General features: G+C 41.5%; 1 protein-coding gene across 1 annotated transcript; it reads left to right on the forward strand.

Moving 5' to 3' along the window:
* The first annotated feature begins 2,535 nt into the window (after nucleotides 1-2,535).
* LOC310863135 (uncharacterized protein) lies at nucleotides 2,536-17,385 on the forward strand. The gene is made up of 6 exons (XM_083771287.1): nucleotides 2,536-2,725; nucleotides 7,848-8,047; nucleotides 8,657-8,740; nucleotides 12,223-12,273; nucleotides 13,496-13,534; nucleotides 15,419-17,385. The coding sequence occupies exons 2-6, from the start codon at nucleotides 7,943-7,945 to the stop codon at nucleotides 15,497-15,499; spliced, it is 360 nt and encodes a 119-aa protein (XP_083627413.1). The 5' UTR covers nucleotides 2,536-2,725; nucleotides 7,848-7,942; the 3' UTR covers nucleotides 15,500-17,385.
* Nucleotides 17,386-18,061: the final 676 nt, after the last annotated feature.

The raw sequence follows: 18,061 nt of genomic DNA on the forward strand, positions 1-18,061 counted from the left end.
TGTAGGGTCACCACAGCAGTCGAGCTCGCTCTGAACTCTGGAGTTCAATGTTGCTTTAAGGAGCCCTTGCCGTCACTGTTGACTCTCTTTAACCTCTATATGGGAGTGTAATGATTTTAGTTTGCGTTGCACTGACGCTTTGTACCACCGTTAGTCAAAATGCCCTGCCCAGAAAGAAAACAAATCTAACAACAAAGTTTAGAAACAAATCCCAACTGCTTTCCTCTTTTTTTCAACTGCCTAATACTTTAATCACTGACTTTATATGTAGCCGTGGGCCTACTGTACATACAACATCAGCGTGTGTGTGCCTGCATCTTTGTGTCTTTGCGGGCGCCACCATCAAATGTGTTTCCTTTTGTCAAACTTTGACTTCCTAATGTCCCCCAGCAGATATCCTCTCACCCACAAAACAACTTTACACCTCCCCTCTCCCCTGCCGTTGAATGGAGCTCCGAAATACCTTCTTTGCCCCCAGTCTCTCTAAAGAAATCCCTCCTCTGCCTGTCTTTTGATGCCTGCCCCCATCTCTAAAGACATGCCTTTGTGCCTTATGCAGAACTGTATGCGCTGCACATTCTTTCTACTTCTATAGGAGGGTTTTTGTAACCCAGTCCTGATGAGCCCACGGAATTCAGCTTAAATAAACCTCAAGATCACAGTCCAACAGAATCTCAGACACAGAACACTCTCTCTCCCTCTCTCTCTCTCACACACACTCTCTCTCTCTCTCTCTCTCTCTCTCTCACTCTCTCTCTCTCTCTCTCTCTCTCTCTCTCTCTCTCTCTCTCTCACACACACACACACACACACACACACACACACACACACACACACTCCACCCTCCCTCTCTCTTTCTCTCTCATAACCCCCCCGCCCCCCCCTCTCTGTCTCATGCTTTCTGCCTCTGTAAATTGCACAACACATTTAGGCACTTTCTTTTTCCTGTACACATCATATATGGTGGTATTTAGGTTACAGCGCACATTTTTGCACAATTAATGTGCAACGTTTTGCATATATTTAATGTGGAAAATAGACACCAATCGTAGCAAACAGCATGTTGCAGATTCATAAATGACCATTATTCCACCACAGGCTTCAGCGGTATAGGTTGGCAGTTATGATTTGTTAACTTTCACTTAGTAAGTTAGTATTAATTTTGATAGTAGATGACTAAAACAAATATGTTAGTTCTCCATCACTGTTGAAGAGTTATTGGAAACAAGAGGTTATGAAACAAACAATTCTACAAAGAAATGACCTTCAACAGTTCTCAATTTCGTTTCAGACAAATTATGATCATTCTTATGACAAAGCAATTGTTTTGGTATCAATTTAGATAACATTTTGAAAACGAAATGTTGACATAATGCACTGCTGGTTAAACATGGTAGCATATAACACTTTTTTGTCTGACTCTTCAAGCCTGATTGAAGGCTAGTGTTGCAATGCGATGCAACGCCTTGTGAGCTTGTAGATCCATTTTCCCCCCCGGTCTACGACACCGTTGTGTGCTGTATTATCAGCAGAGCAAATGTTGTGCACTCTGGCCGTTTTCCAGCATGCTCACCTGAAATGACTCCATGAGCTCCAGCAACCCATGGAATGTGCCACTGCATTTTATTTATTATTATTGTTTTAATCAATTTGCTGCAAACTGGAAAGACCAAAAGTCTTCATCACAATGACGTAAAACACAGAGAAAACACTATCTTGGTCACACTGCTTTAGTTTGTGTTGATACAGCGCATGAGCAGAGAAAAACAGGCATTCAATACAGTAGCCTAAACTGTACAGCCTGAAGAGATATGCTATTGGTATTTCTGTTACTCAAAAAGAAGATTAATCTAACAAGACACTGAAGACAGGTACCCTGCACCTTTTGCAGTACACTGCAATTCAATCACATTCACATCCTTTTGGCCATCTAAATATATTTAGTATCCCACTATAGCTAGCGGAAGGTAGCTAATGCATTTTACTCAAGTAGGCTACTTGCTTAAGTGAATTTTGGAGTACTCTTTATAAACTACTACTACATCTCATGAGCTACAGTGTTTTAACCCACTACAATAATTTGACAGAGAAGTTAGGCTACTTGAGGAGGTTCCAGGTGGTCCCCAGCAAAATATAGATATAGCATCAAAATCAGTTTAACCTATAACCACATTTACCCTACATCTTCTACAAAAGATCCTGGAAAATGTTGTCACTTTTTGAAACATTTAACAACTTTTGTATGGGTGTGGGGGGGGGGGTCATCATGTTAATGTATGGGGGTCCTGTTTGATGCTGTCTGTCTGCTCTCAAGTGGGTGGTCCGGGCGCCCTGGGGGGGCGGAGTTCCGTGTTTACCACTCCTCCTGCAGTTAGTTCTTCTGGGTCTCGACGCATGCTTTAATAGAGAAAGTGTGCAATGCATAGCGCTCGGCTTCACTCCCACCCACCCATTATACTACACCACCCTGGCCTGCACACAGCGTCTGTCTGCCTGCCCTGTCTGTCTGTCCGTCTGTCTGGCCGATCAAACACATTCCCGATCGAAGAAGACGGGCCTGAGATTGCCGTCTCCCGTCTCATTCCAACCAATAAGAAGCTCGATCGACTCTTCGACTGTCAAAGTTGCTGCAAGACCAGTTTAAAAAAAACATTTTCTAGACAGATTCGGTCTAAACTTTCAAGTGCCAGCCCATTCAAACCAGAACAGGTCGTGCTGTAGCAAGGTAAGTTAAAAACATGTTTTTCTCCCCCCCCCCCCCTTATCAGTCTTTGGTCTCATACATGTTAAAGGGAGTTTATATTGAGATGTCTGGCGATCTGACTGAACCGAATAACATGAGAAGATTTACACCTGCAAATTACATGTTGTTCTCTGGGACTTTTGCTGCTTTTGTTGACAACACAGACACAGTCTGGCGGGCCTATATTATCACGGACTAATGCGTTTAAATGCCAGTTACACACGGGTGATGGTGGAAATATCCCACGCCGTGCATGTGAAGATCTGTACATTAGCTTCTTACTATTATGGTCGTTCGTTTGGACTCTTGCGTCGGGGGTTATAGTCAAAGTCTTGTGGTGTCATTTACACACACAGAGCTGATCTACGTTTAGTTATTGTAAGTGGAAACGAAAGGCCAGCTTTCTATTGATTGCTCCACGCATTGCTTAAAGTTGCTTAACCCTCTTTCGAAGGCTATATGGAAAAAAGAACATTAAGTTCTGAATTTGAGTTGTGTGTGTGTGTGCTGGTGGAGTAGCCTAGGCTATGGGCTGTATTATATGTCCCACTTCCAGAAGTATGAGCAACACTCGTTTGCGTTTGTGGCCAACTTAATGTATGGCGAATGGAGCTTAGCTTTCTTGAATGATAACTTCCTGCTCCTTTGCAGATTTAAATAGGCTACTGCCAATAGGCTAGACTTATTATTATTATTATTTGATGATGAATCAAATAATAATACTAACCCGAATAATGGTTTTGAATATCTATTAATTATATAGGCTACTTTACCCCATTGAAGGTTGAATTTACCAGCATCCGAGTAGCCTAACTCTTATTTTGAGTAAATATAAAATACTCTTAATTAGCATGTTTAATGACAGAATAATGTGCTAATTGGTAAAAACCAATGTGAAGCTGTCAATCTTCCCAAGTTCAAATACAGTAATATAAAGAAACATCCATCAAGTAGTCCCAACCAGTGGATGGATGGATATATATATATATATATATATATATATATATATATATATATATATATATATATATATAATTAATACCAATGTAGAAATAGGCTACTCTGTTACATGTAAAAGTCCTATTCAGTACCTCAAAACTGTAGGCACAGACAGTATAGTGGAGTAAATGTATTGTAGGCTACTTGGTTGGTGGTGCTGATGGCAACCTGCAGAGACTGGATATAGAGTATAGGTATATAGACTAGAGCTCACATCTACATTCTGGATGGTATATTGAGTTGTGAATATCTGTGCTACTTTTAGTTCACTGCAAACCGTTCTCATGTTTCCCTGCGTTTGCCAAAGCCCTGTCTGTGTAGGATGAACCTGCCATGACGGATATGCCACCAAGGCTATATAAGCAGTTCTCACGCTTGCACTGCGAAAAGGACCCTGTGTGAATTTGAATCATCAATATGACGAATCGAGCATAGCTGAAGGGTGGGGTGGGGGGGGGGGGGGGGGGGGGGGTAGTCCTGTGAATTGTTAACGTTGTACTGTACAAACAACAAACATGCGTTAATGCACGGTGCAAAATTGAAGCATTCAATGAAGTTTCAGTCAGTCAGTCTTTGAACCCTATAGTGTGTGTGTGTGCGCATATGTCCCTATTCAGGGGTGAACATTCTGCGATAATAGCTGATCTGCGAGGTTGTAGATCGGCTATTTTCAGCAAAGATATTTAGTATAGAGGGAAAATAGGAGGAGTGACCCCTGGGGGCCTCCAATCAACTAGATTTTTACTAGTGTACTGTATAGGGAAGTGGTTCTCAAATAGTTTTATTTCCAGGACCTCCATAACTCTGAGAGTGTACAAAATATTTTCACTCTCAGAGTTACAAAGCTGTAAGGGACCCCCTCAAGGACCCCCTGGACCCCACTTTGAGAACCACTGATATATATATATAGTCCAGTTGGAGCTGAAATAAAACAGCCAAAACATTGCTGGGGCCCTGGACAACATCAACGAACGCTGATTGGCTGTCAGGATGCGATGGGTGGAGTCGGGGGGTGGGGAAGGAAGCGAAGGTCGCTTCAGGTGGGTCTTTGCAGCTGGGCTGAAGATACCAGGCGACCGCTCGGTTCGTTCACGCAATGTCTCCTTTTTCTATTGACTTTTTTTGCAATCGCGCCGCTCAAACTATCCAGGTTTGAATGTAGCTTTATGTCTCATTAACATCAGGATGTTTTACTGCGATTAAAACAAATTCTGCTGCGTATTGTCCAGGGGTGAAGGCTCATTAGAATTCTAACCAGGTGCGGAGGGGCACCCGGTGGCCTAGTGGTCCAGTCGCATGCCACATAAAGGCTCTTGCCTGACAGTGTGCCGCGTGTTCGAGTCCCGTTCATGACGACCTTTGTTGCATGTCTCTCCCCTTCTCTCTCTTTCCTGTCTGTCTTCACTGTAACTATCAATAAAGGCACAAAAGCAAAAAAAAAATCTTGGTGTGGATCAAACAAACGCATTCTAGTTTGCCAAAAACAGGGGTTTCGCTTCACTTCCAAGCGCACCCGATTTCGATCCGCATCAAATAAAGGAAATTAAGCAAAAAATGTGGTGGATTACTGTCTGTCTGTGCGTAAATATGGAGCGCTATCACTGGGTGTGGGGAGTGGAGACTATCTTCAAATCGTTTAAATATAAATACTTCAAAATTAAACGTGTTTAGCTCAGCATGATCTATGTAACTGTAACTAACATGGCATATGCATAATAATTGTATTTATTACATGGCTTGGTTGAATGCTTCATTCTGATTGGTCAATCGCCAAATTCAGTGGTCTGTTATTTCTGGATAATGACCGCTCCGCTCTATAACAGACCGATGCCTAATGAAACCCTCTGAGCTTCTGTGCCCCGCTGATGTACTGCTGTTTCCAACATGGCAGCCATGTAAACACACACACAATGTCATTTACAGCTAAACATTGCAAACATTTGAGCGAGGAATAGACAATGCAGTACCTGGAAATGGATTCTATTTGATCAACTCACTTCCTTGTCTTCCGACTGTGCTGCAGCTGGGCAAACGCTGGCCAGCTTATGGAATTTCATTACCAAGCAAGGAAATACCTTGTTTTCGCATCTGTGGTTAATCAGCCTGTTGGTGATTTGTCTATAAACAATGACCACTCAGCCATACGTTATCCCTTACATGATGATCGGATCATCAATGAGTACATATTGTAAACGTTGGATACATTTTGCGCTGCTGTCTCCACTGTGCCTCCACACACACACACACACACACACACACACACACACACACACACACACACACACACACACACACACACAGTAACGCCCAGTCCCTGACACCCCCCGCATGCATTCACGTTACGCTCACTTTACGTCCTAACCTAAAAACCTAAAAAAATAGTTTGGTCATTTCATCGTCTACTCAGTCTTATGTGAATACCCAGACAGTTTTTAAGTTACTTGATTCAGTATTTAGATATTTGATATTAATTTTAGCTGCCCCGCCCCCTCCCTATACAAACCCATTGTAACTTCAAACTCCATTTTAACCATGATAGATTAATCAAAAACACCAGTCCTTTTTTCTGTTGACTGATAATGTCCTTCTAATACGTGAGGAGGACGTAGTTTTTCATTTACTGTTGCCGAAGAGACTAAAGACGAAGAGACTAAAGAATCCAAACAATATTTAAAAATAAATTAAAACGGTAAATTAAAAAACATGTATTAGAAGGACAATATCAGGACAATATCAGTCACCAGAAAAAAGTGTTTTTGGTTAAAATTAGTTAGAAGTTACAATGGGTTTGTATAGGGAGGGGGTGGGGCAGCTAAAATTAATATCAAATATCTAAATACTGAATCAAGTAACTTAAAAAACTGTCTGGGTGTTCACATGTTTGCTTCGTTGTATTATTTTACCTATGAAAGCCATTTATCTGTTAGAAGGGTAGGCACTATAAGCTTAGGCTTCAGCCTACACCTTTTTGGTGTGTTTCTTTTGCAAAAGAAAAAAAGAAAGCAGGCACTGTATTGATTTGTTATAATGACCAAAATATATAAACTCTACTCTACTCTACTATAAGACTGAGTAGACGATGAAATTGTCAATGGCAAATCTTGAGAGTGTGGGGACAAAAGCTGTTTATCCCATTTTGGACTGATGGCGATTAAAAAAAGAAGGCTTCTAAGGGCCGATTCATACTCCTATTTTAGAGCCGAATAAAAGTCGGTTCGGCGCTGTAGAGCCTACAATTTGACGTCATTTGAGGTTCGGGGGGGGGGACGGGGGGGGGGGGGGGACGGGTACCGTCCTAAAGTCGGCTCTTCGGTGCTACTGAAAGTTTCTGACGAGCCGAAATCATTTCGGCACTACAGCGCCGAAACAGCGGTAAAATAGGAGTATGAATCGGCCCTAGATCCTAATAGTTTTCTGAATAACCCCCAGAATTATCTCTATTGGGCCACGGACCCCCATCTCAAAATATGTTGTTCCAGGGATCCCCCAGAAGCAAATATTTTAGTTAAAAACGTTCGCTCTGAAATATATATTCAAAGATTTCCACCACAAAAAAATAGCAGACCTACAAGCTCTCCCCATGTCCCCCATATATGGGGACTAGATTGGCGGAGGGTGTGTAGAGCCCAGGATCACATTAGATAATTGACACAGGGGTGAAAAATGGGTTACAAAATCATGGGATAAAAAATATTAAAAAAAACCCCACCAAAACGGGTTCCCATCCAGAATGGGTTATAGAAGAGGCTAGCGTCACGTCTACCTAAAGTACAGGTGTGGAAGCGACATTAGATGCACATAACATATTCCACTGTATACTGTAAAGTCACACCGTGTGTGAAGTGAGGGGTGCTCTTATCACCGTACATCGTCATGGTGTAAAATAGACACTACTATTTGCTCAGGCACTGAAATTCGCCATTCATTTTCAATGGGAATTTAATGACTGTGTAGGACAACGTTTGTGGACACACATCAAAAGCTAGGATATAGGAGGGGCTATATAGTCTGCAACCTCAAAAATAAACATACAGTGGCAAAAGCTGCAAAGGAGATCAGACAGACATTGTCATTCATTATTATCCTCTCTCTCTCTACCCGCCAGCCTCCGATAAATCGTTGAGATCTACTTAAGCCCTGGAGGCCTCTGCGTTGTGCTTCAATGCCTGCACTGTTTGAAGCTGGTGGACAGACACAAGGATGAGTGACACGGGGACCACGGAGCCATCTCCACAGCCAGACGCGGCACAGACACCGGAGGAGCCTCAGCGCAGGGGCAGGGGCCGGCCACGCAAGCAGCAGCAGGTGGGGAAGGCTTTGGAAGTGCTAGATGCCCCTCCCAAGTAACGCCCATGGCTTTCAGACATGAAGTCATGTGGCAGCCAAGTCTGTGGACTTTTAATGTTTATCTTATTCATGCTCACCCAAAAATCAACATCCCCCCCCCAAAAAAAAATCACCATGCCTCACATCATGTGGCAGCCCCTCACTTCACACAAGTGTGATTGTTTTCAAATTCCTCCCTTATTCCCCCTTAGTCCTTGAATTTATTAACGACATGATGTTTTATGCTTAAAACAAAACGTATGTGAGAAGTAGTTAAAGTATTTTCTCTATAGAATATCTATTAGCTCTTTAATAAACAGAAAATACATTTATTTTTAGGTAGGTAAGCAATTTCATCCATTCAGGAGAGAGAGTAGACATTTATCAAGAGCTGCAGAGATGGGGATACTCCTGTTACTGGACAAGCACTTTACTGTAGCAATGATTACGTTCATAATCTATAGCTATTTAACGCCTTTTTTAACAAAATGATATCACTTCTATCTTTTAATTATTTTATAACAATGTAAATAAATAAAATAGCCATCACGAAAATATACTTTTTGCTTTATTTCCGTCTCTCTCCAGGAACCTGTTGGACCTCTACCTCCAAAACGACCCAGAGGAAGACCGAGAGGGAGCAAGAACAAGGAGCCCCGTCCTACACCAAAGGTTCACTACATTAGCATATAATCCCAAGAACAAGGAGCCCCGTCCTACACCAAAGGTTCACCACATTAGCATATAATCCCAAGAACAAGGAGCCCCGTCCTACACCAAAGGTTCACTACATTAGCATATAATCCCAAGAACAAGGGGCCCCGTGCTACACCAAAGGTTCAACACATTAGCATATAATCCCAAGAACAAGGAGCCCCGTCCTACACCAAAGGTTCACCACATTAGCATATAATCCCAAGAACAAGGAGCCCCGTCCTACACCAAAGGTTCACCACATTAGCATATAATCCCAAGAACAAGGGGCCCCGTGCTACACCAAAGGTTCACCACATTAGCATATAGACCAATTATTTGTTTACAAATGTTTTCAGTCCATTCAATCTCTCTTGTGTGTTGGCTAGTGAGATGCACCCTAGGAGACATTTATTCTTCATTGCGCAACAGTACTGCACGCAGAGAACAGCTGATATACAAGCTCACATCACATCGCGACTGTTGTGAGCTTAGAGGTCTGCGTGCGAGGTCTGCGTGCACCATCGCGGGACGAAGCATAAATTATATTTGATGGGCTGCAGGTGCGCGTGCAGCCGTGCACAAATAGGCTCTGCTGCCGTGTTCATGAGCGCACCTCCCGTTCTTATGACAGCGACTGGAGGTGTGGTTTTGAGGACAACTGTTTTGAATTGCTATTATTGTTCAAACACAACAGAAACCAATGGATTATATATTTCAAGGGCGAGAGATCACAATACAAATCCTAATCATTCTTCCTCCACACTGGGATAAAAACAGCATATAAAAGTTTGATGGGGCATTTTTTACACGTGATTGCAGAACTTTTCCATTGCATCTTATGGGAGGTGGTGTGACGTCGTCTCTTAAGGCGTCTAGTCTATACTCCCAAGCTGTCTGCCAAACTCTGCTAAAGAGAAAAGAGAAGAACGATATGGTGTTAAAAGTGGTTAATAATTAGACAAATCGATTTACTCAATTAAAAAAATATCTATTTGAATTAATTTGTGTCGATTTGTTGAGAAATTAATTAACCCATTTTGGGCGGGAACCGCCGTGACAGCCAACCCGCCATTTGATGTTTATGCAAAAAAACATCAAATCTGTGCCTGTTTTGCTGGGACCAGATTACACAAATGACCATATTTCTTACGTCATCATTGAGAGCTAGTCATACGTATACTATATACATAATCAGTAAAAAATAAAATAGCAAATTGTGCCTGATCTGCTGGGACCAGATTACGTGGTGTGTATATGTATGACTAGCTCTCAATGATGACGTAAGAAATATGGTCATTTGTGTAATCTGGTCCCAGCAAACCAGGCACAGATTTGCTGTTTTTCTTGCATACGCATAAAATGGCGGGTTGGCTGTCACGGTTTTTGGCGCAAAGTAACCACAGTATACCGCTAATCAACTTACATCTACATACTCTATATAGTATATGTATATGTATACGTATGTCTTACGTCATCATTGAGAGCTAGTCATACGTATACTATATACATAATCAGTAAAAAATAAAATAGCAAATTGTGCCTGATCTGCTGGGACCAGAGTATGTGGTGTGTATATGTATGACTAGCTCTCAATGATGACGTAAGAAATATGGTCATTTGTGTAATCTGGTCCCAGCAAACCAAGCACAGATTTGCTGTTTTTCTTGCATACGCATAAAATGGCGGGTTGGCTGTCACGGTTTTTGGCGCAAAGTAACCACAGTATACCGCTAATCAACTTACAACTACATACTCTATATATTATATGTATATGTATACGTATGTCTTACGTCATCATTGAGAGCTGCTAGTCATACGTATACTATATACATAATCAGTCAAAATAAAATAGCAAATTGTGCCTGATCTGCTGGGACCAGAGTACGTGGTGTGTATATGAAAAGATATAGGTGGGGGAGTTATGTTTGCTATAAAAGAAGATATTTCCATTGAAATAATTCAAAATGAAATCGGGATATTAGAAAAAGTAGAACACTTATGTATACATGTAAAAGATAAAGATCTATATATCATTCTTAGGTACAGATCACCTAAAACAGACCTTTCGAAATTAAATTTCTCAAACATGGTAAAATATCTATCATCTCCGACTTCTGCAATTATGATAATAGGAGATTTCAATGAAGACCATAATACTGAGAAAGATAGAAGTATAAAGACCTACATGTCAAGATTAGGCTTTAAACTATTAAATACAAATATACCTACAGATTACGTATGTAGTATTTTAGATATTGTATATTTTAACAAATGTGAAAGTATTATTACAGAAATTGAATTTAGAGACACATATTACTCTGATCATGATTTAGTATTAATATCACTATAGTCCAAGATGAAATACATTGAAAACAATTGACAATTTACAATAAATAATACAATAATTATACTGTATAATATATTTTAATTCAGTTTATATAAAAAAAAAATCATCACATATCAATGATTTATTTTTCTTTGAAAAACTAAAAATGGATCTAGAATATATCTACATCGATAAAACTGCATTTCTTATATAGACAGAAACTTGAACCATACTTAATAATACTAGGTGTTTACATGCATAAAGTAGATAGGTAGCAAATAGTTACACCTAATAATTAGACATTTCAAACGTTCCTTCACAGAGATACTGAGATTCCACAATTTACAGAATAATTATACTGTATAACATATTTTAATTCAGTTCATATACCATTTTTTTCATCACATATCAATGATTTATTTTTCTTTAAAAAACTAAAAAGGGATCCAGAATATATCTACATCGATAAAACTGTATTTCTTATATAGATAGAAACTTGAACCATACTTAATAATACTAGGTGTTTATATGCATAAAGTAGGTAGGTAGCAAATAGTTACATCTAATAATTATACATTTCAAACGTTCCTTCACAGAGATACTGAGATTTGACAGTTTACAGCGGTCGAAAGTACTTGCGCGCTCTGCTTGCGCACTAGTTGGCCATTTATGGCCTACTAGTGTGCAACAAGCAAGTATGCACTCGACAGAGTGCAGTTCTAGTTATATCTGGTTTCAGTATTTATTTTGATGTATTTTCTCTATTATTAAGGTTATTGTAGCGGTCAATTTGTATTTGGGGTGGGGAGGGGGGCCGGGCGGGGATCGCAAGACATGGCCAAAGCATTTCTGCCTGAAACGTTGAGAACCCCTGGATCTAGTCCACCTAAAGCGAGTCCAAGTCAAGACCGAGTCCGAGGGGGGTCAAGTCCGAGTGTAGGAGGGGGTTGAGTGATCTTTGCATCTTTTGCCAATGCCTGTGTGAACGCAGCATTCTAATGTTATGTTAATGTGAAGGGGCTCCTCATAATATAAAAAATAAAAAAATCATTGCATTGTAGTGACTTGTGCCCAATGCTCTTCCAAAGTCCAATGTCCAATGTCACAAAAACATTCATCTACTCTGCTTCAGAAACAAGAGCCGGTTGGGGGAAGACGACCACGTGGGCGACCAAGGAAATGGGTATGTGACAAATTCAATCACGTAAACATGTTATGTTATGTGTATAGGCTCTATGCACAGCAGCCATCCTCAGCAGCCTCTTCCTTCCTTCTTTCATAGTGTGGGTGTTGTCAATGATACCAATGAAGGCTCTGTTCCATTTAGTGTAGCACAGTGCAGGTGCTCACTTTTTCAAGGACACCTATAACTCTGAGAGAGTACAAATGGAGCCAAATGGATGTGCCATTTGGAACCCCCTCAAGGAACCATGAGACCAGATCTCAAATGAGAGCTCCACCAGTATGCAACTTATTGTCATTAATACATTTTTATTTTGACCAGTATGGTAGAGTATGTTATTGTTAATACAATATAACTAACAACTGCAGTGGTTGTATTTGGTCTAAAAACCATTGGAGAACCTGATTTGGATAGGGACACATGATCTGATGCAGGACAATGCCACTATGACAGAAAGAGACAATTAATTAATAATTATTTTATTGAACTAACACTTGGTAGAATAGAATGGATTTTCTTTGGGTATGTGATCAGTGATGGTGACAGTCTGTCCGCCTCGCATTTGAATTATCAAGGCGTGTCCCGTCCTAAACAGCCTTAACATGGTGATTTCACCTTCAGTAGAAACGGCATGGGGCACGGTGGCACAGTTGGTAGTGCTGTCGCCTCACAGCTAGAAGGTCCTGGGTTTGATTCCCGCTGGGGACACTGTGGGCACTGGCGGCGTGTTCCCTCCTCCGCGTCATCAGTGCCCATACCCGAGGCGGGGGTTGGCGATAGGGCCTTTCTGTGTGGAGTTTGCATGTTCTCCCTGTGTCCCCTAGGGTAGATACCCTCACAAAAACATGCCGTAATCCTGGTCTCTAAAACTACCTCCCCCTGGCCAGCCGGGGCGCCTGATGGAGGGGAAAGGAACTGGTCGGAATAACGTGTCCCTTCCACGCGCTACGACCGGCCGGGGAAATTCCCCTCTGTCAGGTGAAAAGAAGCAGCTTGGACTCCTCATGGATAGAAGGAGGCATGAGGTCAGTCCGCTGCCCCCCCAGGTTGGCAGAGGAAGTGTAGCGCCCAGGATTACATTAGATAATTGGCACTGGGTGAAAAGAAAAAACTGGGTTACAAAATCGTGGGATAAAAAAAGAAACGGCATGGCCTGAAAATGGATATAAGACCTGTTTCAAATCCTCTTTTAGCCAATTGTCCGATTCACCTCTCTTCACAGCCCCAGAAGGTTTCTTTAGAGGCAGTCGAAGGACACCAGGTAAGACAAAAACTTCTATTTGGCGTCTGTGCCCTTGATCCACAGTTTTCTGTAGTACATGTTGAAATGTAAGAGCTAAACGAACAAATAAATTAGGGTTGTCCCAATCCGATCACGTGATTGGAAATCGGGGCCGATCACGTCATTTTCAAATGATCGGATCAGATACTCAAAATCAAATGATCGGATCGGGAGCAAAAAAACCTGATCGGACATCCCTAAAATAAATGTAAATGCATTCTTTCATCATAAGGTAAGGCAGGCCTGTGAACCGTTCTTAAAATATCTGTCCTCAACCAAGCATCGTTGCAGATGTGATGAGTTTTCTACACCTGATATGTCCTTTTGCACATTCCATTTTTAAATGTTCTAGTAACAGTCTTAACAGACTTCAGTGACAACTGTACTCGGACTGCTTTCTCCGTCCCCGCCACCAAATCTCTTCAAGTGGTTAAGTATCATTATTCACAGGGAATTAAAAGTACGCCCGTCGTTCAGTAAGAAACTTTCCACATTACAATTCAGCATATTACACAACCGTTTTCGAGCCAAAGGGGCCAGTTTCCTCGATGCCCTCTTCTCCATCTGTCTTATCGCATCCTCTCTTCTGAAAAGTAGTTTCAAAGAAGTTTTGAGATGTTGCAAGAACTGAAACCGTTATAGGCAGACTCCCTTTCTCAGATGCTCGCACGCAAAGGGGAAGAATGAGTCAAGCTGAAGAGGGGAAACCTGATCTAACTGCTCTCTCTCTCTCTCTTCCCCTGTCTTCTCTGTTTCCTGGCATAACGGTCCTCTTCCTCAACATTACTGGTGTCTAACAGGTGGACTCGTTTCCCTGCTTTCACAGTCACTCACTGACACCTTAACACTCATGCTGGTATAAGGTTATTGCTGCTAACACAGTAACAACATAAACCAAACCCCAGTGCTCGAGTCAAAAGTATACAGATACTCCTGGTCAAATAATTACTCCACTACAAGTGAAAGTTGCTGTGTCAAATTTGTAGTTGAGTTACAGTTGTACTTTAAAAAAATACATTAGTATTCAAAAGTACATGCTTTCATAAATACTTTCAAATTAAAAAGTACATTAAAATGTAGAAATGTCAAATGCCTCTGAATTTCATATCCTTGTTCCTGGGACAAGCTACTGTAGCTATCTGGCAGCAAGCAAAAAAAAAAAAAACGTTTCTACTTTTCTTTTGCCTTTTTCCCCCCTCTTTTCCTCTTCTCCCTTGAAATGTTTTCTTTTGAAGAATTTGTATCAGTGAGAATAGATTGTAGCTTGGCTATTTACATTTAAGTAAATGAAGTATAGCCATCTGGTCAAAACCACGGAGAGCTCCCTAGATTACGCGTGGCAAGCCTTTCTTTCTGATCGCTAAACAGGGAAGTGAACGGGACAGCGCATGCGCGAAAAGCAAGGAGGATAGGCCAACACGTCACACGTCGTCGCAATCAGTCGGTTGGATTAGCTATGACGTTTCCACACGTTGTACGGTCTGAATGTGTTAACAGTCCTTGAGCTAACGGTCATATCGGCCAGTCCTACTTCATTCACTACACAAATAAGATATTGTCGCTGTCGGCCAAAACTGTTACTTCTCACTATTCAAATTTAAGTAGATCTGCAATGTTTTGTTTGACACTGTAGGGCATTCATTTGCGGAAAACAAAACATTAAAAGTTGAAATACAGAGATACTCCTCGATAGTGATGACATTCAGTATAGAGACAAAGTAATAAAGTAATAAACACAATAAGAAAATAATAGCCTTCCGGTACACGGACAGCATACACGGATGCGTTTCGGCGTCAAGCCCTCAGCATGTATAGAGACAAAGGTAAACTGACAACAGTGCTTGTTTGTCCCTGGTGTTTCAGGGCCCTTCACGAGAAGCTGAGGAGGGGTCCTCGTCCCCTGAAGCCTCACCATCTCAGGTTCCAGAACAGGAGGAAGACTAGAGAAACAGTGGCCCTCTGCCTTTACCTCATAGTTTGGCCTCTGTCAAAGAGGGATACAAATTGATCCCCACATCCGCTCTGATGTCCCATTCATACTTGCCGCGCATCGTGTCATGTCACTGAAAATTACCGATCTCACAGCTGAGCTGATGAGCTCACAACGTGTTGTGCTGTGGCACGTTGTGAGCTTGTAGATCCGCTATTTTCTGTGCACGACACTGGCATGCAACAAAGTATAAAGGTTTAAAGGAGCAGTTCGCCCATTTTCATGCACGGTTGATGGTGATGCTCGTTGTAAGATGGCTCCATTTCAGTCTACTCACTCTGCATCTCATTGGTGGGCTACGAACAGTTCAGCAACCTGCCTAGTGCCTACCGATGACATCAGCGATGGAGAGATTCCAAGCTAATAGAAACTATAACTTCTCTCTTCCTGGAAAGTTAACATGCTGAAATAGAATCCATTGTTCTTATATTACAAAAGATTAGTAAGTAGAGGTGGCAAACCTGATTGTCTGGAAATTCCATTTATATTCAGCCTCCCGACTAGCCTGGCTAATAAGCCAGACCGAATCAGCCGTTGGCAAAAAGAAAATTGCCTGCCGGCAGATTACGGTCTGGAGAGGCTCAATTGTACGCCCATTTCCTACACCAGAGAACTGGTGTGGCCAATCGGGACACTGTATGCAATATGGGCGGGCTTTGGTACAGTGATGTTCAATGCTTGAGACCTTTGACTGACAGTAGCTCTGACCAATTGCGTCAAAGAGAAAATGTTTTAACCTGCCCCCCTGGAAACAAGATCCATACACAGCATCTCCAGACTCAAATACCACACGACAGTGTGATTTGAGTCTGGCTTATTAGCCAGGCTACCTCCCGACACCCCCAATCTGACACATTTATGTCTCCCAAAACCAATTAAGGACAACAAGGGAGTTGGTCAAAGAGGGTACAGCCCCTTTGAAGAAGGACACAACCCACTCATATACGATCATACCTCAACCAAGGAGACTTGTTTAAGTGGGCCTAAAAGCAGCCACCTACATTTTCGTTTTTTGTAATTACCAAAGCTACCTTCTGTTGTAGGCCTCTGACACACTAGACAGTGACTAGACATACATGGTGCCATCTACAATGATCATTAGTGAGGACCAATTATATGAAGATTAGGTTGAAAATGGGCGAAGGGCTCCTTTAAGGACTTGGGGAATTCAGAAGGATTCACTGCAGGAGATGGTTTCTGCTCTTTACGGCTGTATTGCCATACTGTATCTTGGGTTTGTTTTCAATGATGGGCAGGCATACCTCTGTTGTTTTAATGTTGCTCTATGGATGTGGCTGTTCAGGGTGTGCGTGTGTGCGTGCGTGCATGCGTGCGTGTGTGTTAAGGGGTTTGGCTTGGGTTTCAGAATGGATGGATGAGGGTGGAGGGAAGAAACAGTTGCCAAACAGAACTTCGTCTTGAACCACAAGTACTAAATCAAGAGTTTTTCTCCCAGTTATTACATGGGATCTAGACTTTTGACTGATATTTTTAGCATATGTTATTTTATTTTTTTATTTTACAAACGTGCTGATGTCATCATTATGAACATCATTATGAAATGTTTCATTCCAAAATCACATAAATTTTGGAGGGGAAAATTATTACTTTTTTAATTGCATATTTAAAAAAAAAAGTAAACGCAAATCTGTAGGCTCTCGATTGCAAGTGTTGTGTGAGTAACCACCATACTGAGATAATAATTCAACATTCTTGATAACAAAGGGAGTGTTATTTTACAGCTGGCAATCATTTTGTCACAGTAAAATCCAGTGTGTTAATTTAACTAATTTGACTTTGTGGTGACTTGTACCAATTTGTTCTTGTCGGGTGGAAACCTGTTTTACTTCATGTTAAAAATACAGAGATGAGAGGTTTCTGCTCGACCGGAATGGATTGTGGGTGTCTCATTTTGGAATGAAACTACTCCTACCGTATGTAGTCGGCAGCACTAGTGTTTGACAGCTCATCTGACCACACTCAGGACATTACCGATAAATGACTTTCATCACCGTGACCATGTAACCTCAGGTAACAAAGCTATTCAGGAACATGTTTTCACTCTGACTTATTGTCCTGTGTTTGTTGTGCATCTCCTTGTTTGACATTCACAGCATGAAAAACCACACAACGACCTCACTCGACTACGCCTCACTTACCTTCATTCTGATTCTACCTCAGTGTAACACACGGGATACACTTGACGCACGCACACACACACACACACACACACACACACACACACACACACACACACACACACACACACACACACACACACATATATTTTAGACGTTCAATCGTAGACAGGCAAAGAGTATCTGTTTATGCACACCTACTCACCAATATAAATTCAAAATACATAACGTACATGAACATAAGACAATACCTGTACACTCACTCTCACATACTGTACACTCCTGTACAAACAATCAGCATGTCTGACTCCTATAAAATATCTACTACACAGTACAAAATCTGGAGTGTTCATTTAACCCTGGGAATGTAAACATTAA

This window comes from Protomyctophum parallelum (genome assembly GCF_964188405.1).
Source record: "Protomyctophum parallelum genome assembly, chromosome: 8".
Taxonomy (NCBI): domain Eukaryota; kingdom Metazoa; phylum Chordata; class Actinopteri; order Myctophiformes; family Myctophidae; genus Protomyctophum; species Protomyctophum parallelum.